General features: G+C 58.3%; 1 protein-coding gene across 9 annotated transcripts in view; it reads left to right on the top strand.

The window, feature by feature from the left end:
* The window catches only part of JAKMIP3 (Janus kinase and microtubule interacting protein 3), a 108,286-nt gene that overhangs the window by 47,559 nt on the left and 38,238 nt on the right, over positions 1-22,489 (top strand). For 5 of the 9 annotated variants that reach the window (XM_074373350.1, XM_074373348.1, XM_074373349.1 and 2 more), the window contains 7 exons: positions 7,959-8,456; positions 16,887-17,102; positions 18,553-18,672; positions 19,172-19,318; positions 20,115-20,246; positions 21,197-21,232; positions 22,034-22,093. In XM_074373350.1, coding sequence (XP_074229451.1) covers positions 7,959-8,456; positions 16,887-17,102; positions 18,553-18,672; positions 19,172-19,318; positions 20,115-20,246; positions 21,197-21,232; positions 22,034-22,093 — 1,209 coding nt within the window. Of the gene's footprint in view, positions 1-2,825; positions 7,662-7,958; positions 8,457-16,886; positions 17,103-18,552; positions 18,673-19,171; positions 19,319-20,114; positions 20,247-21,196; positions 21,233-22,033; positions 22,094-22,489 lie in introns of those variants that run through there. The other 4 variants (XM_074373353.1, XM_074373352.1, XM_074373351.1 and 1 more) reach the window with 2 other exon arrangements.

Here is a 22,489-nt window from a genome sequence, read left to right as displayed (position 1 = left end):
AGAGGTCCTGGGCCGTGGACTGCGACTGTGACCCACCCCCAGCCTTGCGCTCCTGGGAGGCCTGGCGGGGGAGGGAAGCAGGGCACATGGGGCCACCTTCTTCCTCAGAGTTCCGCCTCCTCCTGGCTGAATCACAGGAAAAGTGATGTTTTGTGACGCACTATGCTTACGTGGAACTCAGGTTTCAGTGTCGGTGAAGACGTTGTTGGGACCCAGCCCCGTCCGTCCATTTGCACGTTGTCTGCGGCTCTCGCAGCACAGAATACTGACCACCTGGCCCTTCACAGAAAAAGCGGGCGGGCCCGTCCTGGTCACTTCCCTCCCGCCTTAGGTCCCCTGTTCTGTAAAAGGGACAGAAGCAGGGCCTCCAGCATGGATACTAGAAAGCGGCCATCATAGTGACCACGTGGCTGCTCCCGTGGCCGGGACGCCTCCGTGGGCCTGCTGGGGGCCCACGGGGAGGACCCGGGGAGTCGATGCCAGCGCCTGCTCTGTGCCAGGTGGTCAGAGTCAGCAAAGAAGCCCAAGGGGCCCGGACGCGCTGTGTGGCTGGAGCACAGGGTGAAGGCACAGCCTTCAGTGGCCTGGGATGGAGATCTGTCCCCAGACGAGATCGTCCGTCTGGCACACGCAGGGTGGCATCCGGCACTCCGAGCGTCTTGTGTGGACCGGACTGTAGATGCTTCATGGCCAGGCCTCCGACATCACCCAGCCCTCCCTCTCCCCCGTTCGCGGATGGAAGAGAAGACCTGGCTTGTTAAGAACTCAATGATAACGAAGCGTTTTGTTTTATTGGGCAAAAATATAACAGCAATTTATTTTTCAACACAGAGAAATACCATGAGGTGGAAACCACTAAGCAATAGTGCTTTGCCTAAATCTCCAGAATCTGCCCACTGACCGCAGATTCGCGTGCAGCCTCGTCCCAGCCCTTCCAGTCTGCGGCCGCCCAGGGGCGTGTGCCGGCCCCTCGCTGCTCAGCCGGCCACGCCTGGCCAGGTCGCAGCTCCTGGCCCTCCTGGTGCCAAGCAGGAGCCCTGGGGCTGGCTCTGCGGCCCTGGTATTTATGCAAGGTGTACCCACTATTTTTAGAAAAGATGATGTAACCTCTTGATACAGAATTCCGAAGGAAGAGAAGGAAAGGCCTGGCGCTGACCTCCTTTCTCCGAGTCCACGCCCCAGGCGCCTCCCAGAGGGGTTCGAGTCACAGTTCCGTGAACGCACCTGTGCAAGTCTCTTCTTAAAGCATCAGTGACACATGTGGTTCTGCCAGTCCCCTTTCCTTGTCACCTTCACCGAGCGCCGTGGGGACCGAGCTCCTGTGGACGCCTTCGTCCCCTCACACGGCAGCCCCGCGGAGAACATGCCTGTCTGCGTGTCCTGGACCTCACGTGCAAGCGCGTGTGACTGCGGGGTGTTGGCGATCACACCGGGGCCTGCTGAGAGTGCGGGCTGGGCTGGGGGTGTTTTAGCTGCTGCACGGCTGCCCGGAAGGTGGCTGCTTGGGGCATTGCTGCTCAGAGCCCCCTCCTCCCCGGCTGAGCCGCCAGGTTCCTCGGTCCCCATCACCACATCCCCCGGGGCGCGCGGGGAGCTGGGAGCAGCCCTCTGGTTTCCTTCGTGGTGCAGGGTGTACATGGTGTGGAAACGGCCCCGCCATGTTTCTTTTTTCTATTCTTCCTGCGTTTTCCTTTTTTCCCCTACAGTCAGTTCAGTAAATAAGAGGTGCCCGCATTAACCTAGGTGTCTTCCTGAGACGGTGTCTCCTGGCCGAGGCCGCGAGCAGGCTACATGCAGGACTCAGGAGATGTCCGGGGCTCTGCCCGCTCAGCCCAGAGGTGGACACTTCACCCCAAACGCATGGTCTGCCGCAACTCCAACTGACCCAGTGGCTCTGTGGGGGGCAGGCAGGAGTGTCCATCAGAAACACACCGGAACGTTCGGTGATGCCCCAGGGTCAGGCTGGCGTCTGTTTTGACCTGGCAGAGAGGCACGCTGGGCCCCACGGGACGCGACCCAGTTCTGGGCACATGTGAGTGGCGCAGGGCACCCTCGACCTTCTTAGAGCTTTACTGGATGTTCCGGAAACAACCTGGCCGTAACTGTCCCACTCACGTGTGTCAGAGCCCTGTGGGGGCACACAGCAGCCGGGCTCCACAGCCCACCGTGTGCGTGTGAATGTGCAAGGCACGCGTGTGAGGACAGGTGCACGTGTGTGTGTGTGGGGGGGGTGGGGGGCGTGGGGGTGTCTGGGTGATCACAGGACTAACGGGCCTGGCCCCGCATTCCTGGGGCCCCTGCAGTGCCTCCCAGCTCTCCAGAACCTCGTGTCAGACCCCAGGGGTGAGGCCACGGCGCTCTCCTCCTTGGCCTCACCTCAGACTCACCCGGAAAGCAAGAGGTTTAGAAAGAGTCCCAAGGCCCAGGCTGCCCCCCCCACCCCCGCCCGTGGCAACGCGTCAGCATGTTGAGGTGTGTGGGACGCGGGCACCCGTGTTTCTCAAAGCTTCCCCGGGTGCCGACGTGCAGCCAGGGTGAGAACCACTGGCCCGAAGGGTCTTTGCCCAGAAAAGTCACTCCCTTCATCAGAGATTGTGGGTCAGTTGCCGTAAGCAGTGTTTGGTGACAGCCTCGGGGTTTGGAGGAGAGGCTGTTGATACACATGCAGGATTGTGAGCAGACAGGGTTCCACGGGGAGGGTGTGCTGAGTGACAAGTCCCTCCTCCCTCCCTCCTCCCCTCCCCCACCCTCCCCCTCCCCCACCCTCGCCACTTTCCAAAGTGAATCGGCCTCAGTCCCCACCTCACCTGAAAGGGAAACAGACGCGTCGGTCTGCGCTCAGGGTGAGGGCGCGGGGTGCTGAGAGATAAGGGTGAAGACTGGTGGTGGTTTGCAGGGGTTTACCGTCTGAAGAGCAGGTTCCTGTGTTTCTTCTCACTTCCAGCCTCTGAGGAGGGCACGGTGGGCCCAAGGTCCAAGGCAGCGCTGGACTGAGGGTCCCTGAGTTCTGGGGAAGCCAGGCCTGCTGCTGGCTGGCTGGGAAGTGGGTGCTGGGGCCGGGCCGCCTTCAGAGGCCACCACCGGGTGGTGCGGACGGCCCCCGGGGCCTGTGGACGTGGTGGTGCGTCTTCCTGGCTCCTGGGCGGGGTCTCCAGGGCGGGGAACCCGCTGCTTTTCTTCCTCCCCTCCAGCTTTCAAGCCCAAAACCATCTGGCCCAGGGAGAGCTGCTCAGCTCCTGCAGCGGACAAGACAAAGGGTCAGCGGACGACCTCCTTCAGCCCTGGGGCGGCTCGGAGCATGCGGGGCACCTGGCAGGGCCCGGCTGGGTCCCAAAGGAGGTCAGACCTCCGTGCTCCGGCTCCTGGGACCTTCGAGCTGCTCCCTCCTCCTTCAGACGTGATCTCAGGAAGCCAGGTCACAGACACCAGCCTCCAACGTCCAGGCTGTCCAGGGTCTTGTAGGAACGGGACATGAGGCCACTGCTGTTCCTGTAGGGCTGGAAATGGGGCACTCTCAGTCCCCGGGGACTCACGTCCAAGACACCCACCTGCCCAGAGGGCATCCTGGCCACACCCCGAATCCAGAGTGGTCCATGCCCACCTCCAGGCACAGACGGCCCTCCTGCAGACCTGCTGTGCTGGGCCCTGAAGGAGAACCGCCTGTTTCTAAGTGTCTCAGTTCATGGAAGCTCACGTGTGACGAGCACACGGGCTTGAGGGATTTGAAGGTGATAAGTATACCCTGCCCCCCGTCAAGGACAGACCTTTCACTTCAGTAATGAATTGAAATGCAGGGGCTCGGATGGGGCTCCAAAGGCCTGGAGACCCATCCACTTGGCCTTGATGGATGTCCGGAGTCAGTTCCCGCGGTGTTGAACGGAAGCGAGTACAAGGCTCCGCGGTGGACAGCGCGTGGCCTCCCCAGCACACAGCCCGTTCCCAGGTGTGGGCCCCGCCAGCCAGCCACAGGCAGGCTCAGAGAAGAGGCTCCGGGTCTGCAGACCCACGGGGCAGGAGGAGGGGGGCCCTCTGGGGTGCCTGCTGCCATGCATCGTGGGTTCAGGCCTGGAGCGAGCCCGGCCCAGGCACAGAGGGAGCCGGGACGGGGTCCTGCCTGCGCCTCTCTCCCCGGCCGGCTGAGGGCCACGTGGAGGAGCCCTGCCCAGGGCAGGGCTGGGTGATCGTGCCCAGGTGGACAGGCCTGGAGCGGGAGGGGCCGCGCAGGGTGGGGAGGGTTCTCCAGGCAGAGATGAATCCGAAGCTGCAAAAAAGTGGCAAGTGTAAACTCGGGCCTTGTGCTGGGTCATGTGGGCTCTTCCGACCGGGCCCTTTTGCCCCCCACGCTAAAGGATGCTGAGGAAACGGCTGCCTGCCCACCTGCAGAGACTGGGAGGTGTACAGGAACAAACACCAGAACCAGGTATGGGATCAGCCAGGGGCTTCATGGTCCAGGACCTAATTAGGACCCTTCGGGACAGGTTCGTGGAAAACTAAAGTACCAGAATGAATGACAGGGAGACATCACGGTCAGATGTCACCAAGTTACTACAAGACAAGAGCCAGAAGCAGAAAAGGTCCTTACAGACAATGACAGACCTGCCCTAATGACGGAAATACACGGGGCTGGTTCAGGGGGAACCAAAGACATTCGTGAAACGACACGAGACAATAAGAAAGCCTAAATCAGAATTAGGACAACACAGACAAGGACTGCCAGGACACGTGGACAACGGAAATGAAGATATCTTAGGAACAAAAGCTGAACTAGAGAAACATAAGAGTGTATAGACCACAAGTAGCACATTGAGAAAATGGAAAGTGAAAATGAGGAAATAACTGAACACAAAAAAGGAAGAGAAAAGGGCCTGGGAGAAAATGAGAAATACTGAAAACAGGCAAGGATTACCCAATATATGGATGATAGAAGTCCCCGAGGAGGAAAACCACACAAGGAAACAGAACAAACACCAAAAACGGTAATTCAAGAAAACTATACTAAAACATTTTTGTTGTTGTTTAAAAAAGGAAAGAAACAGCGTATGGAAGGAGCTCAGCACGTGCCTGACATCAGGACCTAGGACAGCTCGCAGCAAACCGTATTTGGGTCACATCAAAGACACAGGAAATTCAGTCATCAGGGCAAAAGGAGCACATGGCCTCTCGGGGGAGGAAGGTCAGGTCGCCGTCAGGTAGCTGACAGCAGTGGCTTGATGCCAGAGGAAGTGGCCAATGTGAAGACGCTCAAGGGAAAAACGTAAGGGAGGGTTTTATATCCAGTAAAAACGAACTTTGAGCGTAAGAGGTGTGGACAGACTGGGGCTGACCTGCAGGAATGCAAGTCACAGGAGCACTTCCTAAGGGTCTCCTGAGGGTGGGCTTCAGATAGCCGGACGGCCGTTGGTCACCAGCGTGAGGGTGGCCGTGAGCCCTGAGCCTGCAGTGAATGAAACCTGAGTGATGGTGCGGCCCAGGGCCACCTACAGTCTGTGCTCAGAGGTGGCCTTGCAGGCACCTTCTGAGCAAGTCCAGGCGGGGAATTAAGAAATACTTTGGAGCTCCTTAGGAGAAAATTAAATGAGAGTACATAGGGAAGGAATGTAACGTGCAACGATCACGTGGGCCCACGCTGCAGACAGTGCAGCCAGGACAACCCAGACGCAAAACGCCAACCTTCTCCACATCACGATGATGGTGACGGTGTTAATGTCGCCCTGCTGTCAGCAAAGCCACTGTCTGTCCAGTGTGGACAGAATGGGCCTCATCGAAGTCCAGTGTGGATAACTGAGTGATTACGGGCTGGTCTAATTCGGGCGTCTCCTGTCTCCTGGGAACGAGGCTTCTCAGTGTGAATGGATGGAGAGACGGCGGAGGGCATACAGGAGAAGTGAGACTGGCTTCTAACTGGACATTGTAAATGTCAGTAGGAACTCAAAGTGACTTTATCAGATACAGGTTTTGTTCTATATATAAGACTTACCAGTATATCTAGCTCTGCCTTACAACCCTGACCAGCCCGGTGCATGAGTCCTGGGGCCCTGTGACCTTGAAGTTCTGTTTCCCTTTAACAGAGGTCAGGGCCACCGGAGAACCGTTTGGGGCAGGAAGTGAGCAAATGAGGCTGGAAGAGCCTGACAGAAGAGAGAGGCTCCTCGGGTCGAGTCGTGCTGAAGGATTCAGGGGCCACCTCCAAGAGGCTCCCACCTGCCACAGACGGGACCCTCTCGGCTTCAATAAGGATATGATTGGCAACGAACAGGAATCCACCAACTGGGTTTAAATCCACATATTCTTTTTTGGGGGGGGGTAGGAGGTAATTAGGGAGATTCACTTAAATGGAAGATGAATAAATATCTGTCTGCCCCGGGATCTCAACAAAAGTCCAGTTCTCCAAACAGCTGGACTGGTGCTCACTCTGCCACCTGGGCAGTGGGGATCGTCAGGGGCCCCGGCTATTAAAATTTCTCCAGTCATTGCCAGGTCCAAGACAGGAGAGGGTATAGCTCAGTGGTGGAGTGTGTGCTTAGCATGCACGAATTCTGGGTTCAATCCCCAGGGCCTCCATCATCAATCAACCAACCAACCAACCTAATTACTCTCCCCAAAAGCAAAACAAACAAAAAAGTAATAAAATAAAAATTGCAGGGTCTGAGCCGAGCCAAGGGAAGTCTCAGCACTGAATCCTACAGGACAATAGGACTGCTGGTCGGCAAGCACCATCTGTCCTAGTGGGGAAACAAAAGAGGATAAGGCTGCCACGGCCCCCTGCTCCCGGGGAAGCTTGCTCAGGCGGGGTGGGGGAAGACAGCACAGTCACAGAGAGAGAGGGAGACATGAGGCACTCTGGGGAGTGAGAATTGCTGAGAAGAAAGGGACATAAAGTAATGGCGTTGGTGCAGTGGGCACAGGAGGGCTGCTGGCCAGGACCATGGGAGGGCACACCTGGCAGAAGCTGGGCCTGGCTGGGCAGAGTGAGCAAGGGAGGAGGCAGCTGCAGGTCCAGGGGCCGTGGGGTCAGGGCTCACACAGCTCTGTGGGGAAAGGATGCACACCCGCAGGGCGTGGGGCCCCACGGAGCGGGGCTGGGACCTGTGCCTCGTGCTCCCATGAGGGTGTGCCCTGGGGGTGGCTTGAGGTCGTGGAGATGGTGCCCTCTTCCAGGGCCCGGGAGACAGTGATGCTTTTACTCTAAATGCACCAGGAGCCGGAGAAGCGGGTCACACAGGGACCGGGGAGATGAGCTCTGTGCTTCCGGAGCCCTCTGGGTGGAGAGTGGGTGGTGGGGAGGGAAGGCAGGAGGCGGAGCAGGCCTGGGGGGCCGGGGAGGTGGACAGACTCGGGGTGCACTCTGCAGGTGGGGCGGTGAGCTTGGGTGTGCTTGCCGTGGGGCGCCTCCTGATTGTCTGCCCCCACCCTCCATGTAGACCCAGGGCCAACCTGGATCCCAGCCATTCTTTCATTCCAGAAATAGATTTTGAGCAGGATTTCCTGCCACATGGAGGGGTGCGTGGTCATCCTGCTGAGGTCAAAGCTTTTGGATGAAAATAAACCATGCAGTAAAAGAAACCCTGAGTTTCCCCTGAGATCTAGATACCAGACATGTAGTCAGACAGCCCAGCTGCCTAGTAGACTGGTTTCTCCATTTGCCGAGCGTGTCACCGAAGGTAAGCCCGTCACCCGGCTCAAGGGGGCGGGGCCCAAGCCGGCTGCAGGGCAGAGCCCCCCACTCCCTGCTCCCCACGGGGCCGCGCCCTCTCCGTGGAGGGTGCACTTGGGAGGGAGGGTCTCCCCCTCCCACGCGCTGCAGATGCCCGGGGACAGTGTGTCTGCGGTCTTACTTCCCCGGCCAGCTGTGCTTCCAGGCGAAAAACACAAAACCCAGAAACCTTTCCAGAACTTGTAGGCGGGTTTCAGCAACGGCAGAGGGCGGCTCACAGACAACAGCTGTCGCTCGCCCGCAGGTCAGCCGCGTGGAGCGGGAGAAGAACCAGGAGCTGCGGCAGGTGCGGGAGCACGAGCAGCACAAGAACGCCGTCCTGCTCACGGAGCTCAAGAGCAAGCTGCACGAGGAGAAGATGAAGGAGCTGCAGGCCGTGCGGGAGACGCTGCTGCGGCAGCACGAGGCCGAGCTGCTGCGCGTCATCAAGATGAAGGACCACGAGAACCAGCGGCTGCAGGCGCTGCTGCACGCGCTGCGCGACGGCGCCCCCGAACGGCTGCGCACGGTGCTGCTGACCGAGGCCAAGGAGGAGGCCAAGAAGGGCTTCGAGGTGGAGAAGGTGAAGATGCAGCAGGAGATCTCCGAGCTGAAGGGGGCCAAGAGGCAGGTGGAGGAGGCGCTGACCATGGTCATCCAGGCGGACAAGATCAAGGCGGCGGAGATCCGGAGCGTGTACCACCTGCACCGGGAGGAGCTCTCCCGCATCAAGAAGGAGTGCGAGCGCGAGATCCGTCGGCTGGTACGTGCGCGGGGCGCGGGGCTGGGGGGAGGGCGGAGGCGCGGTGGGGGGGGTTGGGAGCGCTGGCGGCGGGGGCGGGGCGTCCCTTCGGCTTTGCTCCTCCTCAAGTTCGTCTGCAGAGCGCGCCTCACACCCCTACTGTTGCTTTGAGGACTCCAGAGAGGCCAGGCTGCTAAAAACAGCGGGATGTGGTTCAGAACTCCCCGCAGTCAGCGCCCCCAGGGCCGGCCAGGCCGCAGCGCCCCCCGTCCTCCCACCACGCTTCCCAGGTCCTTCCCATTTCCAGCTTGCCCAGATCCAGATACCTACAAGGGAGCCTGCTGCCCTAAAAGGGCCACCTTCTTCCAGCCCCAGGTCAAGCCCAAGCCAAGCAGGGGCCAGTGTCTGATGGTGGGAGGGGCCTCACTAGCAGGTCCTGGACCCAGAGAGGGGAGACCGGAGGCCCAGGGGCGACGGTCGCAGGGTCAGGCCGCCCTGACGGCCCGTGCTGTGCACTGTCTGGGAAAGCATCGCTCTTGCAGGTCAGGAAGTTCACCGGGTGCATCGACACGGCTCTAGAGGCTGGGTGCCCAGTGGCGGCGCGGGCAGACCCGATGCTCTCAGAGCCCCATCGCCGAGAGGGTGGAGGGAGTACTCAGGGGCTGTGAGGGACACACCCGATTCTCCTTGTTCCCTGCAGCCTAGACCTCCTCCGCCATTTGCGGAAATGGAGCCCCACGCCCCCGTCAGGTGCTTTGTCAGGACCCAGCTGACTTTGCTGCTGGCCACACCTGGGCCCCGGGGTGCCCCTCAGTGGGGAGCAGCCAGCTTTCCAACCAGCACGGCCACGCACCTGGCCCCCTCTCCCTGCGTCCTAGGCCTCTGGTTTCCAGAGACCACTGTGTTGACTTCCTAGAAGGGTCGCCGCCCTTCTGGACACCTGGCCCAGAGGGGAACTAGGAACAAATTTGTGAACAGATTCAGCTTTGCCACGGTGTGCACATGGGGACCCCCAAACATCCCCACCCTGAATGGTCCCCTCTCCCTTTCCAGGGTGCCCCTTGTTCCATTCTCCCCCATTCGCCTGGCCATCCATCCCTCAGCCACGTGCTGGTTCAGGTCAGTACCCGCTGCCCAGATCCACACAGCACTTCAGTGGTCCCGACTGGACTCAGTGTTCGTCATGGGGGCAGTGGCCTGAGTGCCTTAACCAGAGACTTACAACAGAACCAGCCGTCCCCTGCGGTTCCCCCTCAGCCCTGCCGTGGACTCCCCAGAGGCACCAGCTTGCAGCTCTTCTAGCTGATTCTTCTGGGTTTTATTCCAAATTCTCAAACACAGGCTCAGTCTTCTCCTGCTTGGTTTCTGTTGTAGTGCCTCCTCTGCTCCCCCCTCCGCCCCCTGCCCCCCTAGATCACCTTGGCCAGGTTTCTGCAGGAACACACAGCACACCCCACACGGGGAGCTGAGGAGGCTTCAGCGAAGGAGCAATTCACAAAGGTGTGAGCGGCTCTGTGGAGACCTCTAGGGAGTGGAGACCAAAGCGGGGGCCTAGCTGTGGCCCAAAGGTCGGGGACGGAGCAAGTGCTGCCCTGTGGGCAAGGGCCTCGGGCCAGGAGGGTGGCCGTGGGGGCAGCTCAGCCCAGCCAAGAAGCGGAGGGAGCGGACACCAAGACCTCCCCCGCCCCCCAGCTCTGGCTGTCCTGCTCCAGGGCCGGGAGGTGGGAGCACGAGGACCGGCCTCCTGGGCACAGAGCGGGGAGCATCTCAGGAGATCCCCGTGACTCCTTCTGGGTTAAACCACAGTTACTCTTTGCGTTACAATCGCTATGTAAACGTTCACGGTGACCCACCGTTACATTATCTTTCTCGTACACACTTTTACTTTCCTTAGAAGTAATTTTTCATTTGCTCAATGTTCTAAGTGCCTATCACTGACTCACTCCTGAATTTCCAAGGGAAGGAATCTCTTCTGGACACAGTCAGAACGTTAGGAATTCTGTCCGTTGAGGTTTTCTGAGACATCCTTCCGGAGCACTCTCTCCTCCTGTCTGCACCTGGACCGTTTTCTCCCAAAAGCTGCATCACCCTGATTTCTCCTCCATCCTCATCTGGGAAACACCTCTGCTCGCTCCTGTGTCAAAGCCCTTCCTCCCTCAGCTTCCTCTTTTTTTTAGGAATGTTTCCCATGTTGGTGAAACTCATTCTCTAACAGATTCCTGGAAACACAGAGATTGGGCAGTACATTTTGCGAGACCTTGTGTGGATGAAATCTGTATTCCGACCTCGCAATGGAAGTTTAACTGGGTATGGAATTAGAGGCTGGAGACATTTTTTGTCAAGAATTTGAGGGTATTTCTGAGTTCTCTTCCGACTCACAGCGCTGCTCTTACGAAGCTGGGTAACATTCCAGCTCCTGGTCCTTCATGTGGCGCTGTCTCCCTTCCCCGTCCTCCCCGGAAGTTGTGAGATATCCTCCTTGAGCGCAGAGCACCCCTGACGTTTCAGGGTGATGTGCCTGTCATCTGAGTGTTTGCTCAGCCAGCGCACCTACGGTCAGGAGCCCTTTCTGACCGGAAACTCGTGTCTCCCAGCTCTGGGACGCCTCATCCCACTGCTCCAGGCATTCTCTCCCCCTTTCCTTCTAGAACCTGTTAGTCAGATGCTGGGCTGTGGAACTGACACTCTGATTTTCTTATTTTTCTCTCCGACCCTGGTTTTTCATTCTTCTTTTTAGGAAAAGGCCTCAACTTTCTCTGCTAACTTTTCCGTTTAATTTTTTTATTTCCTCCTTTGTACATTTAATTCTCCAAGTGTTTGTTCCCTGAAATAAATTTTTTTGTCTTTTCCTTCTTGCTCATAGATGTAGTACCATCTCATTTCTCTGAGGATAATAATCATAATTAGTGTTTTTCCTTCTGTTTCTTTCATTGTCCATGTTACTTCAGAGTCCTTTTTTGCATTTTTTTTTCATTCTGGTTCCTGTCTCTCATGTTGGAGGATTTCCTTGAGCGACAGGGATTCCCCCCGCCCAACCGTATCCCGGCAGGGACACCGACCCGACGCCCTGGGTCTGTGTGTTTGGAGTGGGGGCTTTAAGGTGAACTGGAAGAAACTCTGCCATTTTTGGGTGGACGTTTTTCCTCTCACCATTTTTTTGGTCTTTGCCCACTGCGGAATTCAAACCAGGGTGCTGAGGCTAAAGAAAGACATTAAAGACATCAATTTGGAAAGGAAGAATTAGCACTGTCTTTTCGCAGGTGACATGACTTTGTATGTAGAAAGCCCTAAGGAGGTCCCCAAAATGAGCTATGGGATGAGTTCAGCAGGCTTTCAGGATATAGGATCACTATGCAAAACTCAGCTGTATTTTTATATACTAGCAGCAAACAATCCAACAGGAAATTTTTAAAATTCCACCCATAGTGGCATGAAAAAATAGAAACCTTAGGAGTGAATTTAACAAAAGACATGCAAAACATGCACACTGAAAACCAGCAAACATGGCTGAGGGAGACTGCAGGTGAGCTCGGTGGAGGGCTGGTCCGTGTTCGCGGATGAGAACTCAGCATGGTCGGGATGTCCGTTCTCCCCAGGGCACCCCAAAGAGCAGACACAGCCCCGGTCAAACCCCAGCAGCTCCTCTGCAGGCCTGGACAGGCTGATTCTAAAACTCACATAAAAATGCCACATCTTCCCCTGCCCTGTGGTACCTTTCTGTATTCTCAGCGATACCATTTTTTAGCCTAAAGCTTTCAGTTCTTGAGGAGTCCAACTTGTCCGTCTCTTCCTTTAGGGACGGTGCTTGTTGTGTCTTGTTTAAGAAGTCCTTTTACTCTGAAGCATGAAACTTTGTCATTTTGTCTTTCATGCACAGGTCTCTGCTCCACTGCCTCATGTGTGTGTGTGTGTGACGTACGGTAGAGGCCCAATTATATATACACGTGTATGTTTTAATTGAAGCATAGTCAGTTGCAACGTGTCAGTTTCTGGTGTGCAGCACCACGTCCCACTCATGCATATATACACATACGTCCTTTTTCATATTCTTTTTCATTAAAGGTAATTACAAGATACTCAATATAGTTCCCAGTTGTATTTTTTCCATATGGATACACAGTTGTTCAAGCAGCTCTTACTAAAAAGACCATCTCCCCCAACCCCAGTCGACGCTGCCTCCTCTGACTTCCATTAAGTATTCTTTTATGAGAGCCTTCTAATTTGTTCTGCCATCTGCCCCTCTTCAAGCCCATTCTGTATGAATTCCTCCAGCTTTATTTTAAGCCTGGATTCCTGGCGTAGTGAGTCCTCCCACTCCGTTCTTCTTCAAGGCTAACTTGACTCTTCTCAGCCCTTGAGGCTTCCACAGAAACCTCAGAATCATTTTTCCTAAATAAAAAAACAGTTGGGATTTTTGTTGGGATCATAACTAAACTGTTAAAGGATAGGTTTTAACAGAGGATATAATCACGGTTCTCATACACTGAATATGTGTCCACATTTTTATTTAAATCATTAGCGCATGAGAAACAAGTGAAATGTGACACCAATTCAAACCAGAATTGGATCTGAATAGATTCATGTGCCCTGTCTGGCAGAGGGCATTTGCAAGGCCGGGAGCAGAATTGTTTGTACGTCTGTGGACGGGAAGTGTCTGCACGGCTGGCAGTTTTCCCAGGTAAACATCAGAGGCGCAGGACAGTCTGGTCGAGGATGGAGGCACACAGCTCTGGGCAGCCAGACAGCCCTCAGGAACTAGGAGAGGGGCCAGACTCCTTTTTTTGCTTATTTCGGAGCCTTCCACAGTTTTTCCCTTTAGAATCCATGATCATTTGGGGAAATCTCCTTTAGTTACCATTCCATGTATATGTGTGTACATATACGCATATACTTCACGTGTATGTATGTGCGTATCACTGAAGATACACACACCTGAGAACAAGAAGACCAGTTTACTTGCCTTTCAAGACCGCCCTCCTCCAAGAGCCCCACTGCTCCCCGGCCCAGGGGGCGGGAATGGGCTCTGGGGTCCCATTCCACTCCCGCACCTCCCGCCCCTTCCACCAGGTGTCGCTGTGGAGGCGGGCCCGCAGGGGGCCGCCGCTCCGCCCTCCGTCCACTGTTGCCAGAGCCCAGCCGTAATTCAGAATCTATAAAGTTTTACTGGGATGTGATTGACACTCATCACTGTGTAAGTCTGAAGTGCACAGCGCTGCGGTTTGACTTCCACACGTGTGGAATCATTGCCTCCCTGAGCATCACTAGCTTCTGCCACCTCATGTAGATACAGCAGAAAGAAAACCCTAAAAAAGAATAAAAATTTTCCTTGCGGTAAGAAGTCTTAGGATCTACTCTCGTAACAGCTTCCACATGCGTCAGCATATATCCATGTTCCGCTTTTGCGCCATTTAAAGCGAGTAGTGAAAAACACACCAGAAGCCTCAGCCCGATGGCCGCACGCAGTGGGTGCCCTGGGAGCGCTGGGCAGTGAGAGCCAGCTCCCGCAGCCCGCCCACAGGCCCAGCAGCCCGGGCCTTTCTCCGCGGGGCGCCGCCCCCGTGGGGTGCCCTTGCTTAGCCCAGAGCCTCCTAAATCTTCTCATGATGCAGGGCTCTGGCCCCAAGCCCGACTGTGGATTCAGGGACGACACCCGGCCCAGTTGTGCCGGCAGGTCTGACGTGAACGCTGCTGTGGCTGACCCGGGAGAGGGCAGCCTTGGCCCAAGGTGGGAGCTCTGAGGCATCTTTGGATTAGGCGGGGGTGGCAAGAGGGAAGTGAAGGGTGGAGGAGAAGGTCGAGGCAGCCCCACGCAGCGGCCTGGGGGCAGGTCTGAGAAGGGGCCTGGCTCCGAGGGGAGGGGCCTGGGGAAGCAAAGTGCTCTGGTCACATGGGACCGCCCTGTGCCGGCCTGACTGTGTGTGGGCCGGGGGCCTCCCTGGTGAGGCCAGGCCCATTGTTGGGGCCCCGTGATTCTGCTGCACAGCGGGGGTGGGGGTGGGGGAGTGTGTCGGAGGGTGGAGGGTGGGGTGAGGGCGGGGCCGCTCCCGTGGAAGCAGGCAGACTCGGGTGAGGATTCTGACTCATGCTCCTGGTACTCAGGGAAGCCGTGGGAGGGATGAGCCCTGATTCTTGCTCTCTAAGGTGATTCTGTGGCTGCGAGGGACAGGTTGTAGCAGGCACAGGTGGACACAGGAGGCCAGTGGAAGCCACTGCAGCGGTCCCGGTGAGGGAAGGTGACCAGCAGTGACCAGCTCGTCCCAATTTACTCTGTGTCAGCTTTGAAAACCCCTGTCCTGGGCTCCGGGGGGGTAGGGGGTGTCACCTGGGTGTGGGTGTCGGGGTCGTGTGGGTGTGGGCACGGGTGGTGACGTAAGGCGGGGACGGAGTGCACCCCTGCTGTCTGCCGCGCTGCCCTCCAGGACCCCAAGCCCGCGGAGGGGATGGGGAGCCAGGACCCAGGGGCAGGAGCGCAGCTCTTCACAGCCTTGTGTTAACCCACCTTGCAGGGAGGGAGCCACGGGTGCAGGGTGCAGCCCCCAATTCCACGCTGCCCTCCAGGGTTTCGCTGGCCATCCTGTTACCCGTGTTTAAGTATGTGCCCCCTGTGAGGTGGGGGCTCACGCGCAGAGCATATTTCCATCTCATTCGGGGGTCCCTGTCCTGCACACGCACTTCCTTCACAAACGGGCCTTCTGAGCCGAAAGCAAGGGACTGGGAGGCGCAGGGACATGCCCTTGGCTGAGAACTTGCGACATCTTGGGGAAAGGGAGACGCTGTGCGCGGGACCTGGGGCTTCAGGAGGCCCCCCCGGGGCACCGCGCTGATCTTAGAGGGGGTTTCCTGTCTTCAGAAGTCAGAGCCTGCCCCCCGTGGGAGCGGCTGTCCGCGGATTTCCTCTGCGGGCGGGTCGCGGAGCCCCGCATCTGGGTGCCTCGGCTGGCTTGGCCACGAGACGTGACGCGCACGGTGGCTTCTCGGGGAGTCTGCTCTCTGGCCCAGACCATCTGCCTAAGCAGCAGGGTTAAGCGGGACTGTGTGGAAGCTCTTGTTTTCACATTTCCTGATGAAAGAAAAAGGATGTTTCTAGAGTGTCTGTGTGTAAACGTTAGACCGGAGAACGCAGCTGCTCGCTAACATGGCTGCATTTTCACCGGCCTTGGTTTCCGCTGACTGACTGGGTTGCCTCTTTCTGCCCCGGGCAACGGGGATGTAGCAGTGAAGGGTTTTATTCTGTTCAGTTCATTGCCAGCCTGGGAATTCTGTGATCTGGGCTAATTAGACATTAGACTCTGTTCCACACCGACTTCAGCAGATGGCTGATTTGTTAACTTCTTTGAACCTTCCACAGCAAGTGAAGCAGCAAGATGTCCTAGCCTGCTCTGCTGTTTGAAAATAGGTTTTAAACCAAGTCTTCTTGTAAATCTAGCGCCATCTGTAATGATGCCCACAGCGCCTGAGTCCGTCTGTCTGTCTGAAGGATGAGTGGCAGCGTGGGGTCCGTTCCGCCTCCCTCTCCGCCAAGGGCAGCGGGTGGCCTGCATCTTGGCCAAGGACGCACCTGGGGCAGCTGGATGCGGGGCCCAGGGGCAGGGGCAGTGGTCAGAGGGGTGAGCACTTTAGGGAGAGTGGGGCGGGCTGCGGACCCCTCAGGGCCACCAGCCCGGGCGGGTCAGATGCACTGGGCACTCCTGTCCTCCCGTCTGGAGCCCGCTTGTCCAGGGACCCTCCCCCCCCCCAACCCAAGTCTTAGCTCAAAGGGGGAGTAATGAGAACTGTGGCTTTGGCTGCAAACAGCTGGGCAGCAGCCCTGCTTTTTGTGCACACCTCGGAGCCAGAAGAGGTGCGTGCGGGGTGAGGGTGTTGGCCCCACGCGCTGTCCAGCCTTCCCAGGCCCGGCACCCGCCGAGCGGATGGAAAGGGCTTTCGGCCCCAGGGCTACCTCACACGCTGACACCTGCCTGTTCTAACACGAACCTCGAACCTCGCTCATCATACCCTCCCGTTGACGGGGCACAGGAAGCCTGGGGAGTCCCTGCTCTGCCTAATGTGCAGCACAAGGCGAGGGGTGGAGGTGGCCTCTCTGGACCCCGCCGGACACCGCCAGTCCTGGGGAGCCCCCGCAGGCCAGCGCAGGGGAGGGTGGTCCGGCCGGGTGTCCGGGGAGGCTGGGGTGGGGTGCAGTGTCCCGGAGGGAGTCCTCAGCTGGCCGGCTTGATCTGAGCCGCCTGAGCCAGAGGCCGGCCGCGACCGGACAGTCTCAGGGCGATGGGCTCGCAGCCCTCCGTCCGGGGGACTTGCTTTGCTTCCAGTCTCAGAGCCCGAGTCGTGGCAGGGCCGCCGCCCTTGGGTGCCCCCGGAGGCTGGTGCACAAGTGTCGCTGTGCCTGTTTCTATGGTAACCGCAGATCTGTGCCCTGCCTGCCTGTGTGACTGTGTTCTGTTCTCCTTGTAGATGGAGGAGATAAAATTTAAAGACAGAGCAGTCTTCGTGCTGGAGAGAGAGTTAGGGCTCCAAGCCGGGCATGCTCAGAGACTGCAGCTCCAAAAAGAGGCTCTAGATGAGCAGCTGTCCCAGGGCAGAGAGACGGGTCGGCACCCGGGCAGCCCCAGACGGGAGCTTCCTCAGGCCAGCGGTGCAGGAGACGCCTCCGACCACTCGGGAAGCCCTGTAAGCACCCCCGCCTTCTCCCAGCCAGCTGCCCGCGGCTCGCGGCCCTGCGGGCGGCTCCCCGGGGGGTCCAGAGCCCGGGCCCCCTGCCCTGGGGGTGCTGGCCACGTCTGCAGCCCGCCAGACAGACAGACCCTCGGCTTCCCTGGCTCGGCTGAGGAGGCCCAGAGACTCCTGTCTCCTTCCTGCCTTGCTAAGCTAGCACAGCACTGGCCTTCAGTCCGCCGCCTTCCTCGGGCCCCCGCGGCTTCAGGCTTCCTGCTGTGACACCTGCCGCTGCCGCCCGCAGGTGGCTGAGGGCCCCGTACGTGGCTGTGGGAGATGAACCTGTGCTGCCCATCGCCACCCGCACACGCGTGGGCATTGCCTCCAGACCAAGGAGGCCCCCTGCGCGCCCCTCTCCGGCTCTGGCCCTCCCGCAGTGATTTCTGCCGCTCACCCCACCAGTGGCCCGCCCACGGGCTTTTCCTGTGACCATGCCATTTCCTGCAGCGCCTCCAGCTGCCGTGACAGCGGGGGGGGCGTGACACTGCCCGTTTCCTCTTGGCTGCTCCTCATTCAGAGCCCTCTGCGGGGTTCTGGGAATCCGGGAGGGGATCTAAATTCCAGGGACCCTCCATGCGGTCCTGCCGGGGCTGCTCCCTCGCCTCTCCTGCACCTGCTGAATGAGGAACCGCTCCTCAGTCCCTCCCGGACACACCTCTGTTTGCTTTGAGGACAGAGCCATGTTTGAGCTGAGCCAGCCCTAGGACAGTGACATTTCAATAAAACACGACATTTGATAATCTTCTTATAAATGGCCTAACTGAATTAAAACCAGCCCCTGCTCTGGTGGTGCTCGATAGATTCCATTAACTCCAGAGAGATTCTGAAACAGGATCAAAATGTTTTCATTGGTTTCTTTTTGAATGGAGTTTCAGTGGCTCCCAAAGTGACCTCTTAGAAACTCAATTTAAGGGACCACTCTTCTTGGGAAACCAAGTTTCGAAAATCTTAAGTTGGACATCTTTTCCTGTGCTCAGATTGTAATGCTGGGAAAGCCACGCCCACACCTGCAGTGCAGGGCAGGCCCCTTCCTGGGAGCTGCAGCCGGCAGTGGCCCGCTGGCAGCCGCGTGCTGGTTTCCAGTGTTTTCTCGGCATCACTTGCACCTGGGGCACCTGCCACTGCGTGTCTCCACCCTCCACATCTGCACGTCCTCTCCCTTCACATCTGTACGCTTCTGGACATTTCTGCTCCTCTGTTCTGTCCCCGTCACGCAGTTTGCAGTGTCCCCAGTCCTTACGGCAGGAGTCGCTTGTCCCCAGGAGGGTCCACACCCACCCTCAGCCACTCGGAACCACTGGTGATCGTGACGCACAAGTGCTTTGGTTTCTGTGGTGTGTGGGGATTGGCAAAAGTCTTATGTCTGTGTCTCCGCACAGTTATTTGCAGTTGATTTTTGTTTTAGGAACAGCAGTTGGATGAAAAGGATGCTCGGCGCTTCCAGCTTAAGATCGCAGAGCTTAGCGCCATCATTCGGAAGCTGGAGGACCGCAATGCCTTGCTGTCAGAGGAGAGAAATGAGCTGGTGAGGGCGGAGGGGCTTCTGGGGCCTGGGGGCCACAGCTGCAGTGCAGGGGGAGCTGGGCGTCCCCTTCCAACATGCCCCGTGGAGAGGAGGAGTGATGGTGTCAAAGGTGTGCCTCTTGGCTGCTTCCAATAAAACTTTATGAACAAAATCAGCTTGGGGGCCAGCTGTGGGCCTCGGGCGCTGGTTGGCTGATCCCTGCTTTGTGTTACTGGGGCAAAATGTCCTCAGTTCTGCATGTCATCTGGGACGTGTGAAGACCTTGCTTCTCAGTGGCGCCATCACCATTAGTCATTACGGCCACGGAGGTTCCCCAGCGACCCTGTGCTGCCCCGGGTGTGAGCTTCCCTAGGTGCCCCCAAGGGTTGCCGGCCGGGCTAAGAGTGCCCGCCCCAGGCCGCTGCCCCTCGCGGCCCCTGAGGCTCTGCCTCCCTTGGGAGACTGCTGGATCTGTCACACTTTAACCCAATCACCCTGTGTCCTTAACTTTGTCTTTCAGTTAAAGCGTGTAAGAGAAGCTGAAAGTCAGTACAAGCCATTGCTGGATAAAAACAAACGCCTCAGTCGCAAAAATGAAGATCTGTCCCACACGCTACGTCGAATGGAAAACAAGTTAAAGTTTGTCACGCAGGAGAACATGGAGATGGTAGGGGCCACCGGCAGGTGCTCACGCGCTCCTGTAACCAGCTTCTCCCCGAGGTTTGCTAACCAGATCCGGCCTCTGGGCAGGGCCTTGCTCCAGCCTTTGGTCTCACGGGCAGGCAGGCGTTGTCAGCTGGAGCTCGCTGGGAGGGAAGGCCTGGGGTGAGGGTCTGGCGCTGGAGGGAAGGGGGTCGCCGGCACCTGCCCTGGGAGTGACCCTGTGGGTGCAGAACCCGCCAGGAGGTCCCAGAGCAAGTCAGCCCTGGACTGGTTGCCTGTCCAACACCCAGGGCTTGGATGCGCGGCCTTCCAACTCTGAAAACCTTCTGCAGTGAAGGGGAAGGAGTGAGCAGGTGGGCATGGGCGCAGGCCAGACCCCACCCGGGCTGGGAGGTTCCGCTCCAGCCGCAGCCACAAGGTGGGAGCGGGTGATTAGCTGGTTCCTCGTGCGTTCCTTCTGGCCCTGAGAGTTTAGCCAAAATCATTCAGCAGCGTGTGGGGAGGCGGGAAGCCCTTCCCTGCAGAAATCCTCTTCCTGTCCTGCTCGGCGTCTGGACGGGGCAGCTCACACAGGCTCGTCGAGGGGCTGCAGGCTTTGCGCTGTGTGCGCCCAGGCCGGGCTGCACAGCCGTGCCCCGAAGGGCCGGTCAGGGCACAGGCCTTGGTTTTGCCGGTGCCCAGCCTGTGCAGAGAGGCCCCTGGCCCACAGCCCAGGGGCGACCGGCACGAAGACCCCCAGCTGCCCCCTGCAGGTCGGACCACTTCACTCCTCTTGTCCTGTGGTCTGGTTGGTTTTTCAGAGACAAAGAGCTGGAATCATAAGGAGACCCAGTTCCTTAAACGATCTGGATCAAAGTCAGGACGAAAGAGAAGTTGACTTCTTGAAACTCCAGATCGTGGAGCAGCAGAACCTCATAGATGAACTCTCTAAGGTGACCCGGGCGGCGACTCTCGCCCGCCGGCCGCGCTTCCCCGCTCCCCGCCTGCTGCCCAGGGGTCCACCCTCAGCTCTGGCACCCACCTGGGGTCCGAGGGAGGTGGAGGGCCGGCAGCTGTCCCCCTGGGCCCTCCCCTGTGGTCGGGCTCCAGGTGGCCCTCTGGGAAACCCGCTTCTTCACTGCTCTGGCCCAGGGCCCCCGAGTCAGCCCGAACCGAGCAGCTGGCCACTCCCAGCCCTGGAGGCGGGATCCAAAGTCAAGGCGCTCCCGGGCTGCACTTTGCCCCAGGGAAGCTTCCAGTGGTCACGCGGCCGCCCTCGGATCTCCCCCTGTCCTTGCAGGGGCCCCCCCTTCCCTGGACGCTCGCCCACCTGGTCCAGCACCTGCAAAGGTCCTATTTCCAATCAGGACACAGTGCCAGGTTCTGGGCGTCGGGATAGGGGTCTACATCGCCCTCTCCTCCCCATGGCCCCCACACCACCCCCAGCACAGCTTTCCCAATGGTCCTTCCTCAGGCCCTCCTCCAATTACCTCATAAGGGCGCTTTCTGCTTCTTTTGGGGACCCCGACTGATTCCACCGTCAGATCAGTTCAGAACGAGCTGCCTTGGCCATCCTGTGCCCCTGGGGGTGGGGGCAGCAGGCAGGACAGCAGGGGCACTCTTGTCACCTGTGTGGCATGTGGAATGCATGAGGCACTAGGGAAAGGAAACACCCCACACTCACCCCAGGCTCCTGCAGGTTCGCGGGGCCCTCGGGGGGGGGGGATCAGCGGAGGGAGGGAGGAAGGACCGCCAGGGCCAAGTAAGACCCTCCCTCTCAGGGCAGGGGGCAGGGAAGCGAGGAGGTTCTGCTTTGGGAAGCGGGGAGGCCGCAGGCGGGCTCTGGGGCTCCCTGGACGAGGCCTGTGCTGTCTACTCGCCAACCTGCCTTCTCTGTTCCCAGACCCTGGAGACGGCCGGCTACGTGAAGAGCGTGTTAGTAAGTACCACTCAGCACCCTGCCCCACATCCGCACCCACTTTCCGGGGCCCTCCTGCCGGCCCTCCTGCGCCCCGGGTTCCTTCCAGTCCAGACAGAAGCGGCCAGCTGCACTCCGGGTGGATTTTGGGATCACAGTGCTGCCGCCCAGAGGCTTCGCTGTGGTGCCCGAGAATGCTCACCGGTTAGTTAGGGTCACGCAGATGCAAGGGGAGCGGTGAACGTGCCAGCTGGCCTTCGGTGGTGCCTGCAGGAGCCCGAGCCCGCTCTGCGGGTTGTTCCGAGCTGGCCCCACCCCCGCCCTGGGGCACTCACCCCGGGGGTTTCTCCGACCCCAGCGTGGACCCCGGCGGGGCCTGGCTGGTCCCCTCATGGTCCCACTGTGCAGCCCAGCTCCCTGGAGAGAACCGGCTCAGCGGTCTCCTCACACACTCGCGGGTCCATCTTTATCGTGTGGACGCCATTCTGCAGACGTCTGCTCCGACCTTCTCGAATTTCCATTTGTGTGTGCCACTCGACCCCTGCCCCCGCGGGACCCCGACCCCAGACTGCAGGACCCCTGGGCGTGGTGAGCTCAGGGCCACCCAGATGTGCCAGTGCTGCTTCCAGCCCAAACAGGAAGGAGGCGCCGCCCAGACCCCCAGAGCAAAGCGCCCTGAGCAGGCCCGATGACACAGGCGACAGGCCAGTCCCACGGTCACCCTCAGGCATTCAGATAACGGCGCGGGAGCAGTAACCTGTGTGTGTGAAGCTGACGGAGCTGTTCAACTACTCAGAAAATCTCTTCAACTGGTTCTTGCAGGAGCGTGACAAGCTTTTAAGATTCCGGAAACAAAGAAAGAAAATGGCGAAACTCCCCAAGGTACGTGAGAAAGCACTGATGTGCGGGAAACGTGTGTTTTTAAAGCCTGTCAACAGCAACGAACCTCTTCCTTCAGAAGGAAGAGAAAATGATTTCATTCTTTCTAAAAATTGTTATTGGAAAATAACCAAAACAGGACCCAAAGTTAGTATTCTTTGTGTCGTTTAATCTAAAAACCCGCCTTTGTTTCCTTTCGATTTCTAAGGGCAGTTAGGGATTCATGACAGGAGTGGGGCGTGGGGGAGGCACAGCTCACGCTTGGTGCGCATGAGATCCTGGGTTCAACCCCCAGGACCTCCACTCAAAAAAAAAGCTAATAATGAATAAATAAATAGACCTCATGGCCTCCCCCTCCAAAAAGAATTAAATTAAAAAATATGAGGCGTTAGCTGCAGA

The sequence above is a fragment of the Camelus bactrianus genome, chromosome 11, assembly GCF_048773025.1.
Source record: "Camelus bactrianus isolate YW-2024 breed Bactrian camel chromosome 11, ASM4877302v1, whole genome shotgun sequence".
Taxonomy (NCBI): domain Eukaryota; kingdom Metazoa; phylum Chordata; class Mammalia; order Artiodactyla; family Camelidae; genus Camelus; species Camelus bactrianus.
The sequence above is the reverse complement of the archived record's forward strand: the minus strand, read 5'-3'. Positions and strand labels throughout refer to the sequence as shown.